The sequence below is a fragment of the Peromyscus leucopus genome, chromosome 12, assembly GCF_004664715.2.
Source record: "Peromyscus leucopus breed LL Stock chromosome 12, UCI_PerLeu_2.1, whole genome shotgun sequence".
In the NCBI taxonomy this organism is placed as follows: Eukaryota; Metazoa; Chordata; class Mammalia; order Rodentia; family Cricetidae; genus Peromyscus; species Peromyscus leucopus.
Window position 1 is genome coordinate 52,339,454 of NC_051073.1, and position 27,746 is coordinate 52,367,199.

The window sequence follows — 27,746 nt, forward strand, 5'->3', positions numbered from 1 at the left end:
CCGGGCTAGCTTTAGCCGGGCCTTTGCCTATGTCTGGCGCCTGGTGATGACGCAAGCCTCCTGATTGGCTCTGCAGCGGAGGCGGTGGGCCGCGAGTTCTGCGAGCGGAACACGTGTTATCTTCTGCAAGGAGTTTAAGGGTCCTGGCGGTACCGAGTGTTGTAATCTGCGGGTGAGTGTCTCTTTTCCCTGATGGGGGCGGGTGAGTCGTGCCCATTTTCTTGATTGCATTTCCGTCCCACTTCCCACCTTGATATTTTCTGATTTCCTGTTGGTCTAGGCTTCTGCCAGCTCAGAATCTCACCAGTGAGATTGCCGGACATATACACATCTGAGAGAGAAAAGGACCTCGTTTCCCCCGGCCCCAGCCCGAGGGTGAGCTGTTCAGCCGGAAGTGTTTCTGAATTTACCAGGTACTTGGGTAAGGTCTAAAGCTCCAGGGATGGCTAACAGAACTAACAGGAAACTGAACCTCAGTAGCCAAGCCTGGATGTTGTGAAGAACAGTCCACTGAAGGTGAAAGTACATACTTTCAAGACAGGGCAGAAATTTAGAACCGGAAGTTTGGACCCAACTACTTGTTGGCAATTCAGTTTACCACTGACAAAATGGGACTGTACCTACATCCTGCGAGTACTGTAATGATTGATAATCAATGTATGTAAAACATTCTGCCAGGAAATGTAAACCAAACTTTAAATTGGTGGAAAAATGATAAGGAAGGCTGTGCCCCATAGTCCCAGCACCTGCCCCCTAACTTGAGTATAAACAGAAGATGGCTGAAGAGGTTGTGTTACATGCAAATCTTACACTGTCACAACAGTAGTTCATTTGGAAGAGTTAGTTCATGTTTGTTCTTTGGAAAAAGTGCCTAGTTTTTCTGAAAGAGAAGCAGAGTTCAGAGAAGTGAACATAATATATTATGTGTCCATTTACAAAGCCTGTAGAGGACTGATTCTCAACTTTCTTAATGCCGAGACCTAACTTTTAATACAGTTCCTCATGTTGTGGTGACCCCCAACCATCACGTTATTTTTGTTGCTACTTCATAACTAATTTTGCCACTGCTATGAATCGTAATGCAAATATCTGTTTCTCTCTCTCCTCAAACTCACAGAGATCTGCCTGCTTCTGCCTCCCAAGTGCTTGGACTAAAGGTGTGCACCACTACTGCCCGGCAATATTTGTGTTTTTCTGATGGTCTTAGGCAATCCCTGTGAAAGGATTACTCAACCCCCAAAGGATCGAGACCCACAAGTTGAGAACAATTGCTATAGAGGCTGAGCAGATGGATTGGAGGAGAGAGATAGGAAAAAACAAAACAAAACACTGTAGCAAAATGAAAAATATCACAGTTAATATGGAAACATTTCATGTGCTATTTGACAAATTTCAGTTTCTCCTAGTCCACCAGTCTGTATTATAGCCTCTAAAACTAGACTTATGTAATTTCAGGATAGGCTCTGCCAGATACCACTGACTGTCTTAGTCACTGTTCTATTGCTCTGAAGAGACACCATGACCAAAGCAACGGAAAGAAAGCATTGAATTTGGGGTTTGCCTACAGTTTCAGAGTTTTAGACCATTAGCATCATAGCAGGAAGCATGTTGGCATGCAGGCAGACACTGGAGCAGTAGCTGAGAACTACATCCTGATTTGTAGCCACAGAGGGAGAGATAGACTCTGGGCTTGGCATGGGCTTTTGAAACCTTAAAGCACACCCCCCAGTGACTTACATCCTCCAATAAAGACCACACCTCTTAATCCTTCTAATCCTTTCAAATAGTGCTACTCTTTGGTGACTAAACATTCAAATATATGAGCCACCAGGGGCCATTCTTATTCAAAGCACAACAGTGACTTTATTAGCTTCACTTTACTGATTTATAAAAGGCAGGTGAGGATCTATGTTGTATTTGGTATGAGGGTTAATGTAGTTAATGTATAAAGCACAGTAAATACCCAATAAGTGTAGCTACTGCAATTGTTAGGCCTTTCAGTGGATGAGATTAGTCTATCTTTATTGTGATCAATAACATTTAGACTTACTCGATCATCATTTGCATTTTTTTTACTTTCTGTGACTATTTTTTGCCTACGTGTATGTATGTACATCACAGGCATGCATGGTACCCTCAAATGAGAAAAGGAAATCTGATCTGAAACTGCAGTTACAGACAGTTGTCAGCTGCCATTTGGGTGCTAGGGACCAGACCTAGGTCCTCTGCACAAATAGCAAGTGCTCTGAGCCGGTGTCTCAGCCCCAAATTTAGGGCACCTTTCCATGAAGACAATCCATTCAAGAAGCATTAAGCATTCTTTCTCTCTTGACAGATGAGGGCAAAAAATGGCAGGGTGTTGTCAGGAATGCACAGATTTGCTCAGAGCCTGTCAGTTTTCCCTACACTCTAGGGCTTCCTCCTTAAGACCCCCAAAAGCTTTATCTGTGGAAGTGAGATGAAAAAGATAAAGCCGGCCCTAGAAGAGACTCACAGTAAGTGAGAAGGGAGGCGCGGCCATATAAACAGACAGGACCATCTGATGTCATGGAGACGCTGGTCTGCAGCTTGAGCTGTGCTTGGATTTCAGGTTGTGCCACTCCCAAAATTATGTTTTAGAAGCTACGCCCTGTGGTTGCTGGAGGCTGTTGTGTAGGTACAGCTTTCTAGTGGATACAGTGGGCCAGAGAAACCCCTGTGATTTATGCATGGGAGCTGTTTCTTCTCAGCAGCTGCCATAGCCCGGTCATTGGTACATTATTTAAAAACAAAAAAAAGACAAAAACCAAAACCTATGTACATGAGTATACGTTTATGTCTATATTGCATATATTAATTCATAATAAAGACTTGTATATTAGAATGTTACAATTAGAAAAATATCTAACATTGGACAGTGAATGAGGATAGGAAGTATTGGTTCTTCTAGCTCTGAAAAACCATTCCGTTTGTTTTTGAATGTTGATTTCCAGCTAAGGTGCATTTTCTAGGGCCAGTAAAATGGCTCAGTGGGTAAAGGCACTTGCCACAAAGCCTTGTGACCCGAGTTTGATTCCTGAGGCCCCACATGGTAGAAGGAAGAACGGAGTCCTACAAGCTGTCCTCTAATCTCCACATTTAATATGCATTAGTGTATAGCGCATGCTCACACACATATAAATGTAATAAAATAAATTTTAAGTATATTTCCAGTGCTGTCCTTCATTTCGAAGGGCTAGTGTTTTAAGTTGTGAATCTCAACCTCATATGGGTTTGCCCAAATGAAGGGGGCGGGTCATATGAAAATTTCACAACAGTACAAGCATTCTGAATGTGTAACAATCAAATAGGAATTTAAAAACATCAGACAAATGATCCACGGGGTGTTGCATCGTGGAGCTTCACTGCAGCCTTGGTTTGAATGCACAGCTAGACTGTGTGTACTGTCCCAAACGCCTCAGCTCAAATTCAGGACTTTTGTGTCGTGTGAATTGTCATGTTTTTACTCTACATACAAAGCTTTCTGCCCTTATAGGAACAGCACTGATGATTATAAAATCAAATTTTAATCAACTCTGAAAAATATTCAAGATGTATCTCCTTAGTATCAGATATTAAGCCAATATTTAATTCTTTATGTAAAAAAATAAGCAAGCATGTTCATTTCATTAGTATGCAAATTTGTTTTAACCTGTTTCCATTTGTGTGTGTACATGCATGTGGAGGTCTGAGACGACATCAGGAATCCTCCATCCTTCTACCTTATTCACTAAGACAGGGTCTCTCAGTCAAACCCAAAGCTCATTAGCATTGCTGGTTTCTCCAACCGACTTGCTCTGGGGATACTCTCTGCCCCGAGGCTGGAGTTAGAGGCAGGCTGTCATACCCACCTGGTGTTTACATGGGTTCTGGGGATTGAAACTCCTGCCCTCCCACGCAACACAAGTGCTTAAACCATTGAGCCATCTCCTCAGCCCCTTCCTCTTTAGTAAATGGTAAGACTATATGTGTATTTTCTTTATGATTTGTTATTAACGATGTTTTGTTTTTTAAGACAGGGTTTCTCTGTGTAGCTTTGGAACCTGTCCTAGAACTCACTCTGTAGATCAGGCTGGCCTTGAACTCACAGAGATCCACCTGCCTCTGCCTTCCCGAGTGCTGGGATTAAAGGTGTACGCCACTACCGCCCGGCCTTTTTGCATTTATTTTATGTACATAGGTTTTATGACAATTTCTTTGGCAAAAAGAGGTTGTGACTAGAAACTGTGTGAGCAGCTGTGCCCAGGGCTTACAGATACATGGTTCTGGTTAAGAGTGAAAGAAGCTGTTTTCTTCAGTCACAGCAAAGTGGGAAAGGGTGATGGAGAATGCACCCAGGATTAAGTTAGTTCTGCTCCGGGCTCTCCTGTTAAATGATGGGGACTCTTATTTACTCTTCTCTCTTGAGGAACTGGGCTTCCCCCAGAAGAGTGGGTCTTGGAAGCCAAGAGCCTGGACTTCCAGGTGTAAAAGCCTCTGCACCCTTGAAACTGCTACACTTTTGAGCAGTGGCTGGTCTGATCTTGGAGAAGGAATTGCTTTATATTGAGAGCATTTGTGACAATTGCCTTATGAATATATTTGTTGCTTATTTTAATTCTCTTTGTACCCAATTTTATATTTAGCTTCCTGTATGGGTCTTCTGTAGGGCAAAGTACTTACTGACCCATTTTTCCTTTATCTGATTTGGTTGTTTAGTCTCCAATTCTAAAAATTGCTCTTGGAATTGCTGACTTGTTTCATTTTTTTTTTTTTTTAATCACTAAGTTTTGCATTAGTTTAAGTTTTGCTTTGCATTTTGGCTTGGGATTAGAACAGAATTTCCAACCATTTCTGCAGTGGTTCTCTGCATACCTCTGTCATTTTGTTCTATGTATTTGTGCAAAATGACCTCCTTTAATTCTAATTTTTATGTGTGAGTGAAAAACTTGTGACACTTTTTCTGTGTGTGACTTACTTTATGTAACAGTGATCTCTAGTTCCGTCCATTTTCTTGAAAATGACATTACATAGTTTTTCCTTGTGCTTGATAATGTTAAGTTTTCTCTGTCCATACTTAAGCTTTACTTTTTACAAATTAATTCGGATACTGCCCTGTGAAGGCTCTTACTTTCTCTAAATTTAATTTAAAAATATAGCTTGTGTACATTTAAGCTCTTTACATGCCTTAAACAATTCAAGCAACATTTTCTGAAGGCTCTGGTTTCTAGAACTTTCTGAACTAGGTTCTTCTGTTCTCAGATATTTACTGCTCTTCACTACAGCATGGCTTTAGAATGCTGTAAAATGAGCTCTGTCCAATAAATGAGGAACAGGAGTCTGGTGTAAAGTTTTCTAGGTTACACTCTTAATGGCCTGTAGTTAGGTTTTTTATAATGTTGCAGGATGAATTTTCATCTTTTAATTGTTTAAACAACTACCATCTGAAAAAGTAGTTTTTATACTGTTCACTGTTAAAAATGTTAGTTTTCCCTTAGCATTTATTTCTAGTAGCTGTATTTTTGATATAACTAATGTAAATGTTTATTGATAGATGAGAAATTAGATGGAGTTGAGAACTGAGAATAAAGTTGAGATTGAGTTTAGAAAAGTTAAGTGTTTTATACCCTTTCTTTTTAGAGTAATATTTTAAGTCTTTGAGAATTTCATACAGTGTATCTTGATCATATTTACAGACCTCCCCCTTCACCCCTCCCAGGTCATTCCTTCCTCCCTCCTCTCCTCCCCCCCCTTTCCTCCCTCTCTTCCCCCACTCCTTCCTCCCTCCTCCCCCTCCTCCCCCACCCTTCCTCTTCTCACCCACCCCGTCCTTCTTTTCTCCACCTTAGTTTTTAAGGCAGGGTCATTCTCTGACTATGGAATTCACTGATCTGTCTCGGCTGGCAGGCCAATGAGCTCCAAGCCTCCGCCAGCCCTCCTTGTCCGCCCCCACCCCACCCCCAGCTCTAGGGTTCTGCATCCTCGCTGATGTGCCTGGCTTTTACATGGGTCCTGGGGGTCTGGACTCAGGTTACATGGCAAACACTTGGTGTCCAAAGTATCTTTCCAACCCCCAATAGCGATAATTTTTATATTTCTTCATTTGTGTCAACTTGAAATGATGTTATAGTCAAAGGAAACTGACTTTTTTTCACAAGCATTTGTACTAGGTTTTATAATTTATATGAAGTCTCATTAGAATGTACAGAAGATATATATATATATACATATGTATTATTCTGATGTCTAATATTCTTATGACTGTAATAATCATGTTATTTAAATTTAAGAACTTAGTTCTTAAACTGTAATATTTGTGTTTCTGAATTCCTTTTTATCTAATGTGAATGCTTGTTTATTTGGTCACGTCTGTGTATATGGGGAGGGCACATGTGTGCATGCTAATGGAGGTCAGAGGACAACATCTAGTGCCGCTCTTCATGCCTGGACCACCTTTTTTGAGACAGGGTTTCTCATTGGTCTGGGGCTAGCTGTTGAGGCTAGGCTGGCTGGCCACCTCGCCCACAGGCATCCATTTGTCTTCACTTTCTCAGATCTAGGATCACAAGCATGTACCCCATCCACAAGGCCCAGCTTTTAAAAAGTGCGGGTGCTGGTGGATTGAACTCAGGTCCTTGTCCTTGCAAGGCGATCTCCTTACCTACTGAGCTGTCTCTCCAACTCTGTTGATTGTCTTTGAAAGTAATGCTTAGATGATGTGCTCTGTGGTTGCAGTTTACCACATACCTATAATAAATCATTCACTAATGAAACTGGGGAGGGGCTAAGGGGCGAAATCACTGTGTAAAGCTTGCTCTGCAAGCCCGAGGACCTGAGTTTGGATCCCCAGCACCCATGGAAATGCCTGGTGTGGCCGCTGTGCACCTCTAACTCACCAATAGGGTGCTAAAACAGGTGGATTCTGGGAAGTTGGGGTTACTTGCTGGCCTCTGCATATATGCATTCATGGGAATGAGCACCCATACAATGACTTGCACACAAACCCTTGGCCTGGTCCACTTGGCAAGAGTTCCCAAGAGTCCTTGCTGTAGTGATGTAGTAAAGTATTTATAAAACGTTGATATGTCCAGTGACGTTTAAACTTTAAAACGTGTGTGTTTGTGTGATGTGTGTGTGTATAGGTACTGTGCCACGTATATCTGGAGGTCCGAGGACAACTCTGGGAGTCAGTTCTTTTCTTTCCCCCTAGTTTGGCAAACTTGGCAGCAAGTACCTTTACCTGCTGGCTTATCGAACTCCATAGTGCATCATTAAAACCATAATTTTTCACACTGAGTACTATTATTGAACAACATCCTACAAATAATGTTTTCTGTTATTTTTTTTAAACCTTCTTGGTATCTCTGTAGAAGTTAGAAAGAATATCTGTATTTTTTTTTAAAGTTTTACCTTTTCTATTATGAAATCACTCGTGGATCATTTATAATCTCATGTAGTTTCTCATATCTATGTGAATAAACTAGAATATGATCCCACTTTGCAGATAATATTGTATGCTGTGCAGTCTTTGATGTATATTCATTATACTGTTTTGGAATCTTTTTATTGAACAACACTATTAGGAGGGGGAAAAACAGTATTACTTACTATCATCACAAGTTGGAGAAAGAAATGTGGTTCAAATTAGTAACCTGTGCCGTGAGTAGTATGACCTTTCCCTGCAGGTTTTCAAGGCTGAGTGACCTCATGTGCAGTTTTTTTACAGTTAACCTTTCTGTTTCAGTCCTTTCATTTGCTTTGTTTTTATCAGCTTCCACAGAAGTATCTGTCTCTGTCTCTGTCTCTCTCTCTCTCTCTACTTTTCAAAGTGATTGGTGTTATCATTTTGTTATGGGACCTTGGAGAAAGAATCTTGGTCTCTGATCCCCAAGAAAGGTGTGAACTAGAGATAATAGACATGCAGCTGTTCATTTTTGTACACATTACTTTCTTTGCCTTTAGATGTCATGAATCGTCTTCTAAATGTAATGCTTTTTTCTTCTCAGAACCTGGAAGAATCCCTAGTGATGAAGCTGAGTCTCATCAAAGTCGTTAATGGCTGTCGTCTAGGAACAATACAGAACCTGGGCAAAGCAGGCGACTGCACGGTGGACATTCCGGGCTGTCTTCTCTACACCAGGACTGGCTCGGCCCCACACCTGACGCATCACACACTGCACAATATCCATGGGGTCCCAGCCATGGCCCAGCTCACACTGTCAACCTTGTGAGTGCTGAACCTAACCATTCAGGTACCCAGCCCTTGGATGTAACAGAGAGGAAGGTTTCTTTTCTTTCTTTTTTCCTCATATGCATAATTTATAGATTTTAAAAATGAAATCAGAAGAAAAGTGTAGACAAATTGCTAAACGGTCTTATTTATAAAAAATTACGGAGCCAGAAAGGAAAAGCCACAGCTAACCTCACCTTACCAACTCTGCAGTTTCCAAAGAGAGAGACTTACTTCCTGTATACCCACACCTACATGCCTTTCTGTTCTGCTCCCTCATTTGCTTTCTCAGTCCAGCTTCGTCACTTCCTCTTTCTGCCCAGCTCTGTTGCTTCCTGTCTGTTGGTACAGACCTCTGGTTAGTGCTGGGATTAAAGGTGTGTGTCACCACACTTGGCTCTGTTCCCCAGTGTGGCCTTGAACTCACAGAGATCCAGACAGATCCCTGCCTCCCAAGTGATAGGATTAAAGGCATGTGCTACCATTGCCTGACTTCTCTGTTTACTTATAGTGACTGGCTTTTTCCTCTGATCCTCAGATAAATTTTATTGAGGGACACAGTATATTGGGGGACACAATACATCACCACAGAAAAGTATTAAATATTACACAACATTTGGTCCAACCCGGAACCACAAACCAGACCTGTCTGTTGGCAATACTTTGCATCTCCTTCAAACCTTCAGGCCCTTTCTATTCCTCCCTGCATGTAAGAACAAACGGAGTTCAAAGGTTCCTGTGCCCTCTGCACCCACAGTTGCTGGTACAGCTTTACTGAAATGAGATAAGTGGGGTCAAATCATTTTGTTAAGTATAAACTAACTGTTCCGTTGAAGCTGTTGTGTGATCAAGTAACTGAGTTACTGTGTTAACAGTGATTTTAAAGGGGCAAGAAAGGGTAGAAAATGCAGGTCTTCTGAAGCAGCTGTGGTTTTGTCAGAGTTTCTGCTCATGCCACACTGGCAAATCGTCTCCCTCCCCTTTAACTAATGAGCCAGCCTGCCAGTTTGCACCTCTTGAAAAGCCATGGGCTTTGGGGTTGAGGATGGCATTCACTACCGTGTGGCTGGCTTATTGGGTGAGGAGAAGAGGGTTTCGGTGTTGAAGAGTAGCTAAAGAATGATCCTTTGCTATGGCATGCATTGTTCTGTGTTTCTTACAGGGCAGAACATCATGAAGTCTTGGCAGAGTATAAGAAAGGAGTTGGGAGCTTTATAGGTAACGACTATTTCAATTACGTCTGTGTGTGATTTGTGATGTGTTAATTTGGAGTTTGGAAGTCCTGTTGACTTACTGTGATTTGCTCATACATTTATTTCTTCTTTTTAATAATCATCTTTGGGGCCTCTAAGAATGAAGTATTAGAGATTGAAGGTTTTGAAAAGCACACATGATTCTTGCTGCTTTGTAGAGTCAAGGTTATATACGTATATCATTACAGACCACAAGGAGCGTATATATCTGTTCTAGGTACATGTGAAAGGGGATCAGAATAAAGAAGAATTCTTGAGGAAGAATATGAGGGTGCATCTTGGTTGGATTAGGGGAGAACAGGTGTTAGCCAGGTCAGGGTGGAAGCAGTGGTTGTGGTAAGCAGGTATGGGGCAGCACCCCAAGTTGTGAGCCGAGACTAGAGCCGAGACCACAGTGTCTGTACATTCCTGAGCCATCTCCCAGGCATGAGCCTCATTCATGAAGAAGAGGATGCAGATGTGTTCTGACAGACTAGTATGATCTTTTGTTCCGGAGGTAGGACTCTGTGTGCAGATGTATGTGCCCCGTTAGTTGTGGGAAAGCCTTAGAGGTAGTGGCTACAGAACCAGGTCTTCTGTGGACCACTTTCTCCTCAACTCCCCCAACATCTAGGCCTCATTAGGTAAATGACTCCTATATCCATTTGTCCACTTTAGAGGGAAGCTGCCTGATGCCTCGCTGGTTCAGAAGAGAGGATTATGTAATCTCAGTGTCCGTCAACTGAGAACAATTGTAATCACCAGCTTTGAAGTCTCCAGGCCTTTCATTTAGTGCCCATGACTAGCGTGCACTTGCCGGAGATAATTGTAATAATGGAAATTTAGCAAATTTCAGTGGTAGAAAGGTAGAACACTGCAGGGGCTTTTACCTTTTTAAATTTGTTTTCATCTTTTTTTTAAGTGAAATCCTATGGGAAATGTGGGGTACCATATGAAATTTAAGTATATATGGTTGACTAATCATTTTTTTAAATATTTACTTTATGTATCTGAATGTTTCGTCTGTATGTGTGTGTGCACCATGTGAATGCCTGGTAACCACAGAAATCAGAAGAGGGTGTTAGATCCCCTGGAACCTGAGTTAGAGGTGGCTGTGAGCCACCATGTGGGTGCTGGGAATAGAACCCAGGTCCTCTGCAAGAGCAGCCAGTGTTCTTAACTATTGAGCCATCTCTCCAGCCCTTAGCTTATTAATCATTTAAAAAGATTTTTTAGACCGAATTATTTCCTTTCTGACTTAAAGATCCTCAAAACTCTCATCTTGGGTCCATGAAACATACTGAAAGTGAGATTCAATTTAGATCCATTCACAGTATCCTACAGCTTCCCTGTAATCCTGTCCTAGGGACCCATGATTATTGTTAACCTGCCTCTGCCTCCCGAGTGTTGGGGTTCAAGGCCTGCGCCACCACCATGTGGTTGAGTTAGCATACTTGATCATGAGTTCTGAGCCAAAAGTGGTAGCACAGGCCAGAAATCCTAGCAATGGTGAGGAAGAGGCAGGAGCATCAGAGTTCAAGGCTAGCCTGGGCTACAGAGTGAATTTCAGACTAGCCTGAGTAAACCCTGTCTCAAGAAAACCAAAAACCAGCCAGGCAGTGGTGGCGCACCCCTTTAATCCCAGCACTCGGGAGGCAGAGCCCAGGCTGATATCTGAGTTTGAGGCCAGCCTGGGGCTACCAAGTGAGTTCCAGGAAAGGCGCAAAGCTACAAAAAGAAACCCTGTCTCGAAAAACTGAGAAGAAAAATAAAATCAACCAGCCAAACAAAACAAATCAGTCCAAATCAAATTTAGACTGATCAGTGTGTCACTGAAATGTATCATTAAACATAACTTTAAAGTCCCACAGTTTAAAAATATTTTAAACACTTTAAAACTCCAAGTTCTCTTTAAAAACTCAATGTCTTCTTGAAAGTCCAAAGTCTCTGAACTGTGGGCCCCGTTCAGTATCAATTTATTTCTTCTTTTTATATATTATATATAAAATAAAATAACATATTTATATAAGAAATAAATTACATACTTCCTTACTCTAATGGGGAAGAACCAGGGCACAGTTATAATCAAATCAAAGCAAGACCAGAATTCAAAAGTATAAAAAGTTTAGTTTAGTGCTAGCCGGGCATGGTGGCACATATCTTTAATCCCAGTACTCATGAGGCAGAGGCAGGCGGATCTCAAGGCCGGCCTGGTCTACAGAGCGAGTTCCAGGACAGCCAGGGCTGTTACACAGAAACCTTGTCTCAAAAAACAAAGAAACAAAAAAAGAAAGAAAAGTTCAGTGCTTCACATCGGAGGTTCACTCACGATTACCTGTGTTCCAGAGGACCCTGGCAGCAGCCCTTCTCCAGGTCTGCATCCCAGCACACACAGCTTATGTAATAGGCCAGGCCAGCTCCATCCCACAGTTGCTGCTGTCCTTGACAGATGTCTGTAGCAGGAATCTTCAAAGTTCTTATTAATAAAATCAAACCCGAGGCCAGTTATTGGGGTCCATGCTGGTAGATCAGAGAGACAGAACAAGCCACAGCTATCTCACCTTGCCGGATCCTCCGCTGGTCTTGTTTCCTCAGACTGGAGGCTTCTGAGTCCTCCCGAATGGGTCTCAGCTGAATTACTGCTCAAAAGCCTGAATGCTTAACCAGCCAAAATCTTCTAGTTTCTGGTCCTCACGCCTTATATATCTTTCTGCTTTCTACCACCCTCTCTGGATTAAGGCTGGCTTTCTGGATTAAAGGCGTGTGTCACATGCTGGCTATTTCCAATGTGGCCTTGAACTCACAGAGATCCAGAGGGATTTCTATCTCTGGAATGCTAGGATTAAAGGTGTGAGTGCTACCATTTTCTAGCCTTTGTATCTAGTGGCTGTCTGTTCTCTGACCCCAGATAAATTTATTAGAGTACACAATATTTTGGGGAACACAATACCACCACAGATGTCTCCTGGTCTGGCATCTCCAATAGGCTGGGTCCTCCCCAAGCTGCACCTTAGCCAATGGCCTGGCCTCCCTTCAGGGACTCCAACCCTGTCACATGGTACCAGTCCTCAGCTTTTCTCCCTAACCCCTAAAGTTCTGGGGTTTCCATGCAATTGAGGCTGCACCATCACCAGTGGACTCTCTGGGCTCTCATAGTGCCAAGCCTCAGCTGCTCTCCATGACCTCTTTATGCCTTCAAGACCAGTATCGTGGGAGAATCTTCCAAAGTTCGGCTGCCAGCATGAGATGCTGCCTTGGCCCTCTCTAGACCACTGCTTCTGTGTGCTGATGCCTTATTGATGCTGATTTCTTAATCATTGCTGGTTTTTACCTCATTGATGGTTTTACCACATTGATGCTGATCTCTTGAATCATTGTTGGTTTTTCAGTTCCTGCTAACCAGTATAGATTGTCCCAGGAGAGCGAAGGTTTCACATTAGTGGTTCAGGTGTCTTATTAATCACAGCTCACTCCTCAGCTCTGGCTGATCAGAACCACAGAGTCTCCATTCAGAGTATCCTAAGAATGACCCTGATAGAGCTTTGAGGGACTCTGAAACTTCACCAGCCAGGTTCCCACTCTCTGTATCTGTCTCAGGATTATCTTCAGGACCCCACAACAGCTCAGTAAGCTCTGAGCACTCAATGGCTTTCCAGCCCCAAGTTCCAAAGTCTTTCTTTTCACAATGCTGCCCAAAACAACATGGGCAGGTCTGTCACAGCAGTGTCCCCTGAACCAGATACCAATTTCTGTCTTAGTTAGGGTTTCTGCTGGTCTCATAAAGACACTGGGACCAAAAGCAACTTGGGGTGGAAGGGTGTATTTAAAGACTTACATGGTCCGACAAAAACAGAAGCAGAGGCCCCAGAGGAACACTGCTTGCTCTGTGTGACTTGCTCAGCCTGCTTTAGTACAGAACCCAAGGCCACCAGCCCAGTGATGGCGCTGCTACAGTAAGCTGGGTCTTCCAACATCAATCATTAGTCAAGAAAGTGCCCAACAGACTTGTCTGTAGGCCAATGTCATGGAGGCAGTTTGTTTCTCAGTTGAATTCCTTCTCTGACGTGTCCAGACTCTGTCATGTCAGCACAATGTGAAGTTTCACATTGAATTCTTTCAGGCTGGAAGGGTCCCTGATTCTTTTCTCCCTTTTCCACAGGCCCTCTAGAAATCCAAGATCAGGTTCCAGCTGTGGGCTGAGGTTAGAGTTGCTTTATCTCCGCGCACATGCTGGCATGCTGGGGAGCTTTTCCCCTAGCCCTTTGAACGGTTCTGTTTGTGTCTACACAGGCATGCCAGATTCCCTCTTCTACTGCTCCCTGCACGACCCAGTCAGCCCCGGCCCTGCTGGTTATGTGACAAATAAGGTATGTTCTCAGAAGGACCCTCAAGACTGCAGCCCTGTCCCGGGCAGCCCAGTGGTGGCCCTCGGCTGCTAGCACGATTCCTTCATGCCCTCTGTGGTGATGATTTAACAGACTGTGACGATTCATAAGATTGAGGAGGTGATCCTCAGCATTTTTATGTTGGTGGAAAAACTTAGAGCAGCAGTTCTCAACCTGTGGGTCTCGACCCCGTTGGGAACTCAAACAGCCCCTTCACAGGGGTCACGTACCAGATGTTTACGTTATGATTTATAACAGTAGCAAAATTACACTTAGGTAGTAGCAACAAAAATAGTTTCATGGTTGGCATCACCACAACATGAGGAACTATATTATAAAGGGTCGAAGCATTAGGAAGGTTGAGAACCACTTAGACGGTGGAGGAAGGTCAGGTACCTGCCAAATAGGAAATTGCTGAGAGGAGAGTAGATGTAGTCTTTGGATGTGGCTTTCTGTGTGTGGTTTTAACACTCCAAGAAGAGTAGGAGAGTTGGTGATGAGTTAGTTATACAGGTGGACCTCTATGTAGTGGAACCTCAGTCAGTGCCGCTGCTGGTAGATCAGGATTCGGAAGGCTGGATCTCTCAGTCACTACCGCTGTTGGTAGATCAGAATTTAGAAGGCTGGATCTCTAACCAGAGCTTGTAGCGAGTGAAGAATAGTATCGGTAGCTCCATGAAAAGTTTCACCTAAGCTGGGCTCTGTTAGCCCTTAGGATAGCATCAGGCAGGGCTCAGTGGGCACCACTGCCCTGCAAGCACACTCTCTTCCTCTACACTTGTCTTGTTAATTTTCCTTATGAATACTGTGGTTTTTTCCCCAAGACAGGTTTGTTTTTTTTTTTTTTTTTTTTTTTTTTTTTTTTTTTTTTTTTTTTTTTGACACTGGGTTTCCCTGTATCCCTGGCTGTCCTGGGACTCACTGTAGACTAGACTAGCCTTGAACTCACAGAGATCTGCCTGCTCTGCCTCCCGAGTGCTGGGATTAAAGGCGTGCGCCACTGCCACCACCACCCAGCATGAATATTGTTTTCAATTGTGCTTTTGACTTAACGCTTTTGATTTTTAATTTCAACTTAAAAATAGTATGTTTTTCTATTTGTATAAATACAAATTACTGCAAAAACTTAGAGGAGAGAGCAATGAATTGTGTCCAGGATCTGAGGTGAACACATTAGAGCAGGAAATATTTAAATTAGTTTCCTCACGGATGTATAGTATTTAGCCAGACTAGGAAGTGGGAGGAAGGTATTTATGTTCAAGTATACTGTCGTGGGAGGTAAAAAGGTCTCAGAGTCTGGTTCCATGGGCTTGAGGTGTGGTGGAGGAGACAAGAGTGGAGACAGGGAGGGTCGCACCAGAGAGACATGGTAAAGAAGTGGCAGGATAGTTCAGAAGTTGGACTGGTTGACCATTGAAGGATATTCTCAAGGCCATAGGTTCCTAGAAAATTTGGAGTGTGGTGAATCTCTTCCTCACCACATCCAGGCTGTGGAATTGACACCTCTCTCCAGTTAGGATCACCACGTCTAGGGTATGGAATTGACACCTCTCTCCAGTTAGGAGTCGCCACATCCGGATGAATTATTTCCTTTTTGTCTTTATGTTGTTACTCTTGTTAATTCCTCATCTCTTGTTCCACGGCAGTCTGTGTCCGTGTGGGGTTTTGGAGGTCGCGTGGAAATGACTGTTTCCAAGTTCATGGCAATTCAGGAGGCCCTGCAGCCAGACTGGTTCCAGTGCCTCTCAGATGGGGAGGCATCGTGTACAGATGCAACTTCCATCAAAAGGGCCAGGAAGTCTGTGGATCGGTCACTTCAGTTCCTGGACAGCTGTTTGCGACTACAGGAAGAGTCTGAGGTGAGGCTGCCCGTGAGGTGAGCCCCTCTATGGAAACACCCACCTCCCTCCTGCTTCCAGATGTGCCTCAGCTGTCCCTCCGCCCGCATCCCTGCTCCTCTTTATCTCTACCTGTCCTGTTTTCCTTTGCTGAACCGAGGATGTTTACTTCTCCAAGATTCCATCGTAAACTCTTCACTGTGCTCTGTGTGTTGTCCCCAAACCTCCCTTAGTGTTCGTTATTTGGTGAACCGTTTTGAAAATGTATACTACACTGTCAGTTTCCTTTTCTTACTGTGAGACTCATAACCACATATATACTGGACTATAGCTAAGTTGTGCATTAGAATGTTCACACTCAGGCAGTTGGACGCCTGGTCTCGTTTTCTCAAGCCTAGTCTCTCTCAATACTTAACTTCAGCTTATGGATTCACCAAGTTCCTCAGCCCAGGAATTGAAACGTTTTAAGACTTCCTGGTCATGCACCTTTACTATCCAATTGCATACTCCTCCTTGATTCCTTTAAACATGTCTATCTCTTTAAACATGTCTTGACTCTTCTTCCTTCGCACACTTCCTGATGCTCTATTTCTCATGTCGGTGGTCATCTCTGGCTGACTTAGCTGCCTCCATTCTCGTTTGTCTTCAGCTCTGCTTCCTGGGAGATCACTGTAAAGCAGGGATGTGAACCCACTGCCTACTTTCCTACAGAATTCAGTGGTTCTTCACCTTAGCTCTCACAGTCTACCGCCGCCTGGCATGCCCCTGCTCATCGTGGACGCCTTTACCCTGTGACTGGAGTCTGTTCTTTCTGAATGATTTTGCAGTTCCTTGAAGCATTCATTTGTTTCATTCTGGGCCACCTATACCCAGGTATTTTCCCTCTGGAATTTTCTTTTCTTATCTCCAGGCATATTCCCTCTCTTGCTTCCATCAGGCTCATTTCATTCACTCATCAATTTATGAAACTGTCCCTGACACCTCCAGGAAGTTCCAGTCATCCTTTGTTTGCGTGTGCTGTGCTGGAGCCCTGGCCATATTGTACCGCACCGATTTCTTTATGCCGTTGCTTTTATCAAGCTGTGGTCTCCATCCATGGTTTTTACATGCCAGTTTTGTATCGTTATCATATAGCAGAATGCCTGACACACAGTAAGCCAACAGTGAAGTGTTAGAGTGAGCTGAAGAGGGCTGTGTCAGTAAGTCTCAGCATTGAGAGCAGGTTTCGCGAATGGTGAAGGACACAGCGCAGAGAGCAGAGGACGCAAGGAAGCAGGGGATGAGCAGTCAGATTTGGTGGCTCTCTCCTGTAATGCCAGCACTCCGCACATGGGATACTGAGGCAGGATCGTGAATTCAGGGCCAGCCTAGGCTATCTAGAGAGAGCTTGTCTGAAAAACAAATGGTAATGGTGATTGGTGGGGCCAAATTTGGACTTCAGCAGTAAACTCTATTTTGGTTAGTAAGCTTAATTAGGGGAAACTTAATTAGGAAACTTCACTGCTGACCTGAGTAGAACTAGGATTGCGGAGGAGGTCAGCATAGTGATTTTGCTCTGGATCTGGGCGGTTGGTATTGGCTTACGAACCAAGTTTGTCATGCTTGTAACATTAGTTAAAGGAATGTGGCAGAGCTGACGAGAAAGTCCAAGTGAGTCTTGAGTCCCTCGTCTGAGTTCTTCAGTCAGCCCTATCATTTATTCTTGTATGTGTTTTTAAGTGTTGGGACCTTTCTGTATCCTGAGTGCTTCTGTCCTGATATTACTAATAGTGCCTCCTTTCCTAAGTGTTCCATTTTAAACAGTAGAGTACACAACCAAACTTCTCTCCATGAACAGGAGTTTCCTACACAAAGCTGTGATGGTGATGTGAAGGGGCAGGTCTATACAGCTGTCTGCTCTGTATGCATGCATGCATCTTTTCCTTTTTCTGTGGTTCCTTCCTCTTTTTGGTTCCTGGATGTTACCCTTCTTTTGTTGTTTGTTTATTTGCTTATTTTTGTTTCTTTTTGTTTTTCGAGACAGAGTTTCTCTATGTATCCTTGGCTGTCCTGGATCTCGCTCTGTAGTCCAGGCTGGCCTTGAACTCACAGATCCACCTGCCTCTGCCTCCTGAGTCCTGGGATTAAAGGTGTGTGCCACCACCACCTGGCTATGGAACTTATTCTTAATACCATTCAGTACTGAAGCTGTGCCATGTTCTGTTTCGGTCATTTTTTTCCTCAGATAATCCCTAGGTTAGGTTGGGGATAGTAAGTGGTTTCATCCAGGTGGTTGGAATTGTACCAATGCTGCAGGAAGAGAGTTGTCTCTCAGCCGGATCTGCTGTGGAAGCAGGAAGGGGAGGTGGTGGCATCCTGCCCAGCATCTACTGAAGTAGTCCGGGCACTTTGATTTGTATCACACCTATCTATAACTTGCTTTACCTGTTTCGTGGTTAAATGAACAGTTGTCGTGTGTATGTCCCAGTGATTTCGAATACACTGGACAGAATAATCATCACACCTCCACTGTTTCAGAACTACTTCCTGTCTTTGCACTTGCCACCATCTCCTTGGACTCCTAACTAAAACAGTAAGCAGCAGCCATTCCAGAATCCTACCCCTGTCCTGTTGTCAGATGTCATCGCTCCTCTTCATCACCGCCACTGCCTTAGTCCAGGTCCTGCCATCCTTCACCAAGACTGGGGAAGCCAAGCTGCCTGTGCCCTCTCCTCAACCATAGTTACCCCTGAAGTACTCGACACTAAACAAGACGGATAGTCTGGTTGTCCCTTCTGTTGAAGGAGCACATCCCTCCCACAGCACTCCAGATTCCTTCCCCGCCCCCCTTTCCTCTTAGAGCAGCTTTTGACTTGTGTGTCTCCTGCAAGGCTTATCTTCAGAGGCACTTGCATGTGTATATTTAGTACATAGATAGGCATATCTGCAGTACATGAATGCAATCATATGTAAAGCGGTTTGCATGTTTTCTGCTAACTGTCCTAAAATGCTCCCCATCAGTGCATGTGTTAGTTCTTCTCCTGCATTCTTTTTAAAACAGCTTAGGAAGCTGTACTGTTTCTAATCTCTAGTTTAGTTTTTCATTCTCCTGTACATCTTTGAAAATATACCTTGATACATATGAATCAATACATTTATAAGAGAGATTGAATTTTATGACGGAAAGATAAAAGAATTGGCATTTTGATAAACACTGGCTACTTGTCCCTGTTCTAGTCACTTTCGCTGTGACAGAACATCGTGACTAAGAGAACTCATGAGAGAAACCATCTAATTGGGCTTGCGGTTTCAGAGGGTTAGAGTCCCAGGAGGCATTAGAACACACTGGGTACCGTGCGGGCTTTTGTAACTTTAAACCCACTCCCAGTGACACACCTCCTCCAACAAGGCCACACCTCCTCATCCTTCCCCAGCAGCCACCAAGTGTGAACCAAGTATTCAAATGCCTGAGACTTATGGGGACATCTCATTGAACAAACTGAACTATTTTTTGATTTTATGTGATGCTCTTTTCCCACTTTTGATCCACTGTCTTGTCTCTGTTAAGTGTTTTACTGCTGAGGTGAGGGTCTCATTGTTTCCCACCTGCACTTCATTTCTAGTGACCTCAGTAGCCTTGTGTGCGCAGAGCACCTGCATTTATAGTTTTGTTTTCATAAGTTCTATCTAGTTTTGGGGGGGGACGACAATGGTCATTTCCTTCAAGAGCTTTCTAGAGCTCTTTCTGTTGTATGATATTTATTCTTCCAAAGAATAAGTTCTTTGCCTTTGTTACGATTGTTGCACTTGAGAAGGTCTGAGGTCTTTCTGTTTATGCAGGTCAGCCATTTCCCGTGAGCCTTTAGCTTGCCTAGGAAGGCCCTTCTCCTACACCGACAATAAAAAATTCAACAAAGTTTCTAATACTTGTATATGTGTATTTTTTATATGTAGATGTTAGTTTTATCAAATTTGGCTCTTTGAAGATGGGAGCAGGGATCTTTATTTTTTTTTTGAAGTAGATAGTCCAGTTGTCTTAGGAACAGACTGCCTCTGTTCCTAAAGTTACATGTAGCTGAGAGATTTGGAGGTTACTCAGAGCAGGCCTAGAGAGTCCTTCAAACCAAAACTCAGACTTTTCTTTTGTACCTGCTCAGAGCACATTTAGTTTCATGGCAAACATAAAACATGTTGTTTTTACAGTGTGTTCCTGAGAGCCCTAAAGGTTCTTGGGGTGCACCACCACCCTTAAACATTTCATCTGTAGTACCTTCAATGAGCTCTTTCTGTCCATTGGACTTCATGCAAAAGTCTCGGGTTCTTGTAATGGTTGAGAGCATTCAATTCTTTCTTCTCTCAGGTCCTTCAGAAAAGTGTGGTCATTGGAGTGATTGAAGGTGGAGATGTGATGGAAGAGAGGTTGAGGTCGGCACGAGAGACAGCCAAGCGGCCCGTGGGGGGCTTCCTTCTGGACGGCTTTCAAGGGAACCCCACGGTCCCAGAAACCAGGCTGCACTTGCTGTCGTCAGTCACCAAAGAGCTGCCGGAGGACAAACCAAGGCCAGTGCTGGATTAGGATGCAGGCCAGGCTCCTGGGAGGGGCGGGGCTGCTGTGACAGTGTGATGCAGTCTACTCAGGGTGTGCTTCCCATGTCCTGTCTGATGCTCAGCCAGCTGGGCAGTTTCCATCAAGGCAGAGGGGGAGAGTTGGCATGACATTAGTTTATTTGATTCTCATAACTGAGGACAAATGTTACCCTGTGTCCTCTCATTCTTGAGCCAAATACAAACGCTCCTTTTTATTCCTTGTAACGTGGTACCTGGAGATGAGTGTAAAGTCAAAGCATGTTGAAATCTGCAGTGCCTAGCAGCAGGAAGATGTGCTCTGTTAATAAGGACCTTCAAGAAGTTTCTGCTTTTGTGACAAGCAATGAGTGTCGTTGTTTTGGGTTTTTTTTTGAATTGCTGTAACTAGTAGGGTTGGTTCTATTGTTTACATATATCTCAGAGTACTGCAGTGGTAACAGAGGTGAGATGATCTCTGTGTTCTGGATTTCAGAGCAATTGAGGTCATACTAGTACCTAAGTTTTCTTCCCACCTACCCCCAGAGCTGAGGACCAAACCTAGGGCCTTGGATTTGCTAGGCAAGCACTCTACTACTGAGCTAAATCCCCAGCCAAGTTTTCTTTTTTTAATGTATTTATTTTTACTTCTGTGGAGTCTTGGGTATTCCAGGCTGGCCTCAAACTTGCTATGGATCCTCTAGCCTCTGCCTTCCAAGTGCTGGGATTATAGGCATGTACCATTGCTCACGGTTTATATAGTGCTGGGGATAGAGCCCAGAGCTTTGTGCGTGCTAGGCAAGCACTTTACCACTGAGCTATATACTGCATTTTCTTGCTTTATTAAAAATACAGACGCCAAAACCAAAAACCGCAGGTGACCTAAATGTCATTCCATTGGATAAAATAAATCAGGCACAGTAAGAGGGCGCCTGTGTGTGATCTCACTCACTCTTGAGGAACCTGAAAATGTCCCTGTCCTTGAAGTCCAGCTAGAATGGTGCTTATCAAAGGTTGGGGAGGAGGAACAAGGAGGGTGGGTAAGATGTTGTCAAAGGATGTGTACTTCTGTTTAAATTAGAGGTGTAAGGTCAGTGGGTTTGTTCTGCAGCCTGATGACTGTGGTTCCTGATGATAATACTTACTGAAAACAACAGAATAAGAATTAAGTGTTGTCACCAGAAAAATGGTAATTGCATGGGATGATGCGTTTGTTATTTGGCTACACGGCCCATTTTGTGGTGTCTACAAATCCCAAAATATCTTGTTTGTGAAAAATTTACATGTCAGTTTTTAAAAGTTGGTTGTTTTTTTTTTTTTTTTTTTTTTTTTTTTTGAGTCTTTTATCCTTAATGTGAATATTCTTGCCTTTTAACCTGTGATATATTGGGAAATTTGACCCTGAGATGCGATTTGTTCTCAAGGGCTATTGGACAGAACTTGTATAATCTTAGTACTTTTTGAAAGCCAGATACAGTTACACACACGCATCTTAGGGACAGCTTAGTGAATCACACCTGTGTACATGGGTGTGAAGATCCCCCAGAAGAGGGTCTCACAATCATCCTGCACATGTGCGCACACATGGATGCACAGACAGACATACACACACACACAAACACACGCACACCAATTTTTAACGGCACCCCCTTCGCTGTGCTGCAGATGAACAGCTCAGCATGAGCTTTTCTAGTCATTTTCTGGACTTTTTTGTGCTAAGTGCTCACAGATGTCTCTTTCTGAATTTGAAAGCTGGGGTTGTTTTTCTCTAAGTGTGTAGAAATGCCAGCTTCAGTTGGAGTGGAGTTCTGAAACCTCACAGGACTTGAAGGAGGCTGTAGTCAGGAAAGCTGGCATACATATAAGGATTCTACTTGTTTAATATTACATAAACCCATTTGAAAACTCTTTTAAGAATCAGAAAGTATGAAAGCTTTTCTCCTCTAATTCATGAAAAGGGATATGGGTAGAAAAACAAATATTAAAAAAAGAAATAGTTGCAGCTAGCCAGTCCTAATCATGTACATCTCTGAGTCTTGCCTCCTGTCAAAACCTGCTTGAAAATTATTAATGCTCCCAGACTGCCTTAGCCCTTCCCTTGGAAGATACCATTTCATTTCCCAGGCAGACTTTTCATTAGCAAAGAAAATATGAAGAAAGCCAGCTAGAGTCGTAGATCCTGGAGTCAGAGCTGAAATTCTGAGAGCAAGAGGAACTATTAAAAGAATCTGTAAAATACCATCAAAAATGGAGAAATAAGGCAAATTGTATCTTTTAAAAACATCTGTGCAGTGTTTAGACAGAGTGGAAAGTTCAGTCTGTGACCAGGAAGGCGGATCAGAAAAGATGGGAATGGGAAATGTTCGAATGATACTGTTTGCTTTTCAACTGCCTCCTCGGTCCCCAGGATGATTCCGTGGAGATCTTTGTAATTGCTCTTGAAGTGAGACAGCAAGACCAGGGATGAAAAGGAACTGCCCAAAGCAACACAGCGATTAAATGGCCAGTTGAGTTGGGTGTCAAGGACATGTCCCTGTCCTTCAGAGCTCCAAGCCCTGCCTCACATACTTGCCTCCCTGGGCTTGCTTGGTTGCTGGTGTTTGTATGGTTGTTTTTAATGCTCTGTTGATTTGGAAGCCTTCTCTGATTTCTTTCTGGCCATTGGCTCACGTTGCTGCTGTTCTTATGACTGTCTTTCCAGGCTCATCTGCGGGGTCAGCCGGCCAGATGAAGTGCTCGAGTGTGTTGAAAGAGGAGTGGACTTATTTGAGAGTTTTTTCCCCTATCAAGTGACGGAGCGGGGCTGTGCCCTGACTTTCACCTTTGATTGCCAGCTGAATCCTGAAGAGACATGTGGGTCTTTAACGTTCCCCTCACTCTTGGCTTTCAATAGGTTTCTCCTATTTCCTGGGACTTTTTGGCTCAAGTCACAAGGCACAAATATGTACATGTGGCACCAGTCTTTCATAAAGGTCCATCTTGATTTCTTCTTTGTGTTCCCTGGGATGTTGGCACCTAGGTCAAGGCACTTAATATTGTACATGTAGGTCATCAGTATTAGGATGTGATTTTTTTTGTGGTGAACAAAACAAGACCTCCTTTGTTCACAGTCTGTAAAAGAGAAAATTCAGAGTAAATCGTGATGAAAGTCTAAGGGAAGGAAACCTTTGAACAGCTTACTAAAAGTTAATTTGTTTTTTATCCACAAAAGATTTCTTGTCTCCCTTTTGCAAGCCCCATGCAATTAACTCACAGGGAATCTCACCGTCACTGGATCCTTGGGTCGCCTTTTGCTTTTCTGGGCTGTTTTTTACACACTGAGATATGAAAGCTACTTTGTTCTGCTAATATTACTTTGAAGTGCTGCCATTTTCTTTTATTGTTTAGTTATTTCAGATTCTGACACACCTGGTAGTGGAAGAGGACCCGGGCCCCAGACCATGGCCTACTCCCTTGAAGCATGTCTTTAGGGATGAGTGGCCTGCGCGAGCGTGCATGCGTGTGCGCGCGCGTGCGCGCGCACACACACACACACACACACACACACCAGCTTGCAGAGAAGGGCTTCCTTTTCTTCCTCTCACTTTCTTTTCAACTCTTCAATCATATTTGTGTCTGTGTGTGCTATAAAGTCTGTGGAATTTTACCTAGTGAAGATTTTAAAGACAGTTGTCAGCTCTTCCCCAAATGACAAGGATTTTCCAAAATGCCAGAGCTCTCTTGTGTTCCCTCTCAGCACACAATTCGTGTGGACAATTCCATAGCATTTTGTACTTAGTGCTTGTGTCGCTGTACTAAAATTACCCTTCTAGAACCATCTGGCTCTCTTGGACCCACACAGACTGTTATCATTCGCTTCCTGAATACCTCTCCTCCACTTCCTGTGTTGAAAGGAGCTGGATTTCTGTAGAGTAGCTGGTCTTTCTCTTGCCGTTCAAGGGAATGTTTCTCCATTAAGCAAGGAGCTCAAGGGTACTGTGGGTTTCTTGGAGGGCCAGAGTCTCCACACAGAGGACATAAATTAAAGCCATGTTCTACATTAACCCACTTGGAATATGTGCTATTACAAAGCCCAGTTTATTTACACATCCATCATGATAAGTCAGTTTTTTTTTTTAAAGTCATTCCTTTATGACAGATTATATATCATGTACTTGGATCCATGATTAGCTTGGACTTGGTTAGCTGTCTTCAGTTGTCTTGATGGTGTAGATAATAGTCTTTGGCCATCCGGCAATGTACTGCTATTTGTTTTTTTGTAGGTGATTTCCTTGGGATAATTCTAAGAATGGAGTTACAGGGTCAAAGGTTGTGAAATTATAACTAGAATAAAAATTTTTCCAGTGTGCACTCCTTATCTGATCGTTCAAGACTTTTTATTGGTTTCCCTTCAGTATTGCAACAAAATGGAATCCAAGAAGAAATAAAATGCTTGGATCAAATAAAGAAAATCGAAGCAACTGGGTGCAACCAAGAAATGACATCATTGGAAATTAATCTGAAAGAGAAAAAGTAAGAAATTTTTTAAAGTTCAGATTTTGATTTCTGACTTTTTAATTTCAGTCTGTCTTAAGTTTATGTAACTGTTCCCTTTTCAGTTTATGACTTCGTAAAATATTTATGGTTGGACATTACTTAGGCCTTCTCAAATATGGTTCCAGAAAACCTTTTTTTCCTCTGCAGATGACTTTGGGTACTTTGTCTTGTCAGAAAACTAAGCTAGATAACTATTGCTTTAGAAAAGCTGTCAGAAAGAGGCCGAATCCATTGCTTGATTTTTTTTTTTCTTTTTTTTTCTGATGACTTTTAGTAACAACAGAGCAAAATAAGGATTGCAAAGTTAGACACAGTGGAGCGTGTACGTTGAAAAGAGCCTGAGTCCTCTTGACTATATAGATTCTAAATCGGCCCTCAACGAAGCGTGAACTGAGGGAGGCATGGTGGGTTCACTCAGCCAGAGGCAGGTGGACCTCTGTAAGTTTGAGACCAGCCTTGATCTATATAGCAAGTTCCGGGCCAGCTGGAGCTACATAAGAAATCTTGTCTCAAAAGCAAAAAGAAGAAAGAATTGAGTTGTCTTGTAACTTTGCATTTGACCAAAAGTGGTAGTCACCAGCCTCAGATTGTGGTTTCTCTGTGAGCATAGCACTGGTGAATTTGGTTTTTATAAGGAGTTGTTTTAGGGGTTCTGACTTATTCATGGTTGTCTAATAATGGTATAGACCTGAGAACTTATAAAATAATGCAAATTTCCTATTTCCTATTAGTATTCTATTGTGATTTCTTGATTGTGGGTCTGAAGTGATCTACACCTTTTAATATTTTCTTTAAAATAGCCAAGACTATTGTTTCCTTTTAAACAAATATTAGGGTAATAGAAATTCTTACTAGTAAAACAGCCTTTACATTGTAGATCTAATTGGAAATTTTAGTATGCTCATTCTCAGTGCCGAGGTTGACATTTTGGGGACAAATCCTAATACTGCGTTTGATTATGTGACCTTGAAAAAGTCACGTACCTTAGTAGGTGATAAAAGGTAACACAAGTGTAGTATCAGGGTTGAATCCTTTTTGCTGCACCAGCTCTGTTAATAGCCTCACAGTTCCAGGGAGGTGGGCTGTTAGTGTCTTTGGTTAATGAATGAGACACATGTGCACAGCTGGATGCTGAACAACATGCCCAGTTGAGTGGTAGAGCCCAGACTCAAGCCCCTGGGCAAGGGATCTCCCCCGAGCCCTCCTTCTAAATATGCAGCAGTAGTCTGCATCTGAAAAAGGATAGTCCAAATGGTCATTTCCAAGAGATAGGCAGAGATTGGCTAAAACGGTGGACGTGTGGAGCTCTGCAAGCTTCGCTAAGTTATGGAGGTTGTGCGGTGGCCGCAACACTAGTGCTTGTGAGTGGAGGAGGAGCAGTATTTGCCAGAAGAGCGGTCCTAACACCATGGGCTTCGCACCAGCTCCGGTAATGCTCGTGATGGATGACTGACCAAATGTCTCAGGCCCCAGACTTGTAAGGCCGTGTCTGTCAGGGCACGCCTTGTGCAAGTACCCAGCAGGGCTGTTCTTACCATTGGTCACCTCTCTGGTGGAGGCAGTAGCCTGTGTTGTAGATTTCCTTTGTCTGTTTCTTCGAGACCTGGTTTCTCTGGGTATCTCTAGCCACCCTGGCCTTGGTTGTCAGTTTCTTAGTCTTCATTCACTTCCTGGACTCTCCGTCTTCCTCTCTCAGGTACCAGGAAGACTTTCGCCCGCTCGTGAGCGGGTGCTCCTGTTACTGCTGTAAGAATCACACTCGCGCGTACATCCACCATTTGCTGGTGACCAATGAGCTTCTGGCCGGCGTCCTGCTTATGACGCACAACTTTGAACACTACTTCAAGTTTTTCTGCTCCATCCGGGAAGCACTCAAAAGTGACACACTGCCACAGTTGAAAGAACTCATCCGCAGACAAATGTCTTGAGAACTGGAAAATGCACACCTGCCTTGTCTCTGGAAACAGTTAAGAAGCAGAGATCTGAGCTTTCAACCTTCATGGTGGGACTGAAGACGTCTGCCTCAAACGGTCCATGGGAGTGTAGAGGAAGGTCTTCTGGAGAGTTCAGTGGACATTGATCACATTGATTTGAACCATGATTTAAACTTTCTAGGCTTATTCCACTAGGAGATAGAGATTCATTTAGTGAAGACAACGCGTTAGATGGAGAGAGACTTTTGAAAGGGTGACGAGCTTCTGATGGCTGAATGGAGAAGACTGTGTGAGTAGCTTGTCATCTGAGGCACAGCCATTGCCCGGAGAAGGAATTCACTGATTCCACCAAAGGTTTTTTGGTTGTTTCTCCTCATGCTCTCAGGGCCTTGGGGCATACTTTGGATTTCAGTGCTCCCATGACAGTGCAGTCATTCAGAAGGGCTCCCTTGACTCACCCATGCTCAGCTCCCTTGGAATATGGGGCTCACATAGTGCTTTTATGATCAGTTGACTTCAGTTGGCCACTTGGTCTATTTGTGACGACTTGTGTTCCAAAGGCCAGCATACTTACCCATTAAGAACCAAATTTTGCCTGGCTGCTTTTGTCTGGTTGCACAGATCCAACATGACCTGTCCCAGGCTCATAAACTGCCTAACTGCATAATGACTAGCTCTGTCACGTGGGGGAGATTCCTTTGCTGTGTGTTTATGTTATGTGGACAGAATCCTGGCCTGGCCGTAGAGGATCGGTTTGCATTCCACTCAGCTGTAAGCTCAGGCAGATCCTGACTTTTTCCATGCCTGTTTTTCAGAGTAAATGGGGACAGGCATGGCGGATGGGACCAGATGATATCTGTTTGAAGCAAAATGTTTAGAATCTCAGCCATACTCGTCACCTTTAAATATTAATTACTATTGGCCTGACTTTTGGTGATTGGCATCTGCAGGCCCTGAGGCTGGTTGTCCTTCCTGGGTTTTTTGTGAATCTATGTTTGTTTGTTTTTAGTGTGTGCTTTTCTATATTTATCAATTTTTCTAAAGAATACACA

The 27,746-nt window shown here is 43.3% G+C and overlaps 1 protein-coding gene and 1 non-coding gene across 5 annotated transcripts; both read left to right on the forward strand.

Annotated features, from left to right (window-relative positions):
* Positions 1 to 22: 22 nt before the first annotated feature.
* On the forward strand, positions 23 to 27,746 carry Qtrt2 (queuine tRNA-ribosyltransferase accessory subunit 2). Of its 4 annotated transcripts, none has more exons than XM_028872100.2 (10): positions 23 to 172; positions 281 to 421; positions 8,004 to 8,224; positions 9,390 to 9,445; positions 13,750 to 13,826; positions 15,491 to 15,703; positions 20,022 to 20,221; positions 22,926 to 23,077; positions 24,619 to 24,736; positions 26,457 to 27,746. In XM_028872100.2, exons 3-10 carry the CDS (start codon positions 8,025 to 8,027, stop codon positions 26,686 to 26,688), a joined length of 1,248 nt encoding a protein of 415 aa, XP_028727933.1. In that variant the 5' UTR covers positions 23 to 172; positions 281 to 421; positions 8,004 to 8,024; the 3' UTR covers positions 26,689 to 27,746. The 4 variants fall into 4 exon arrangements, with proteins under 4 accessions (XP_028727933.1, XP_037065647.1, XP_037065648.1 ...); XM_037209752.1 differs by having other exon boundaries at positions 281 to 413; XM_037209753.1 differs by having other exon boundaries at positions 281 to 375.
* Positions 2,627 to 2,760, forward strand: LOC114695015. The gene has a single exon (XR_003734786.1). It is a non-coding gene; the product is annotated as a small nucleolar RNA SNORA84 (small nucleolar RNA).

Excerpts from the sequence above, each read along its gene's own strand:
- Qtrt2 (XM_028872100.2), top strand. The coding sequence starts at position 8,025 with ATGAAGCTGAGTCTCATCAAAGTCGTTAATGGCTGTCGTCTAGGAACA. Across the intron at positions 9,446-13,749 it reads AGGAGTTGGGAGCTTTATAG|GCATGCCAGATTCCCTCTTC; the intron begins GTAACGACTATT and ends GTGTCTACACAG. Across the intron at positions 24,737-26,456 it reads ATTAATCTGAAAGAGAAAAA|GTACCAGGAAGACTTTCGCC; the intron begins GTAAGAAATTTT and ends TTCCTCTCTCAG.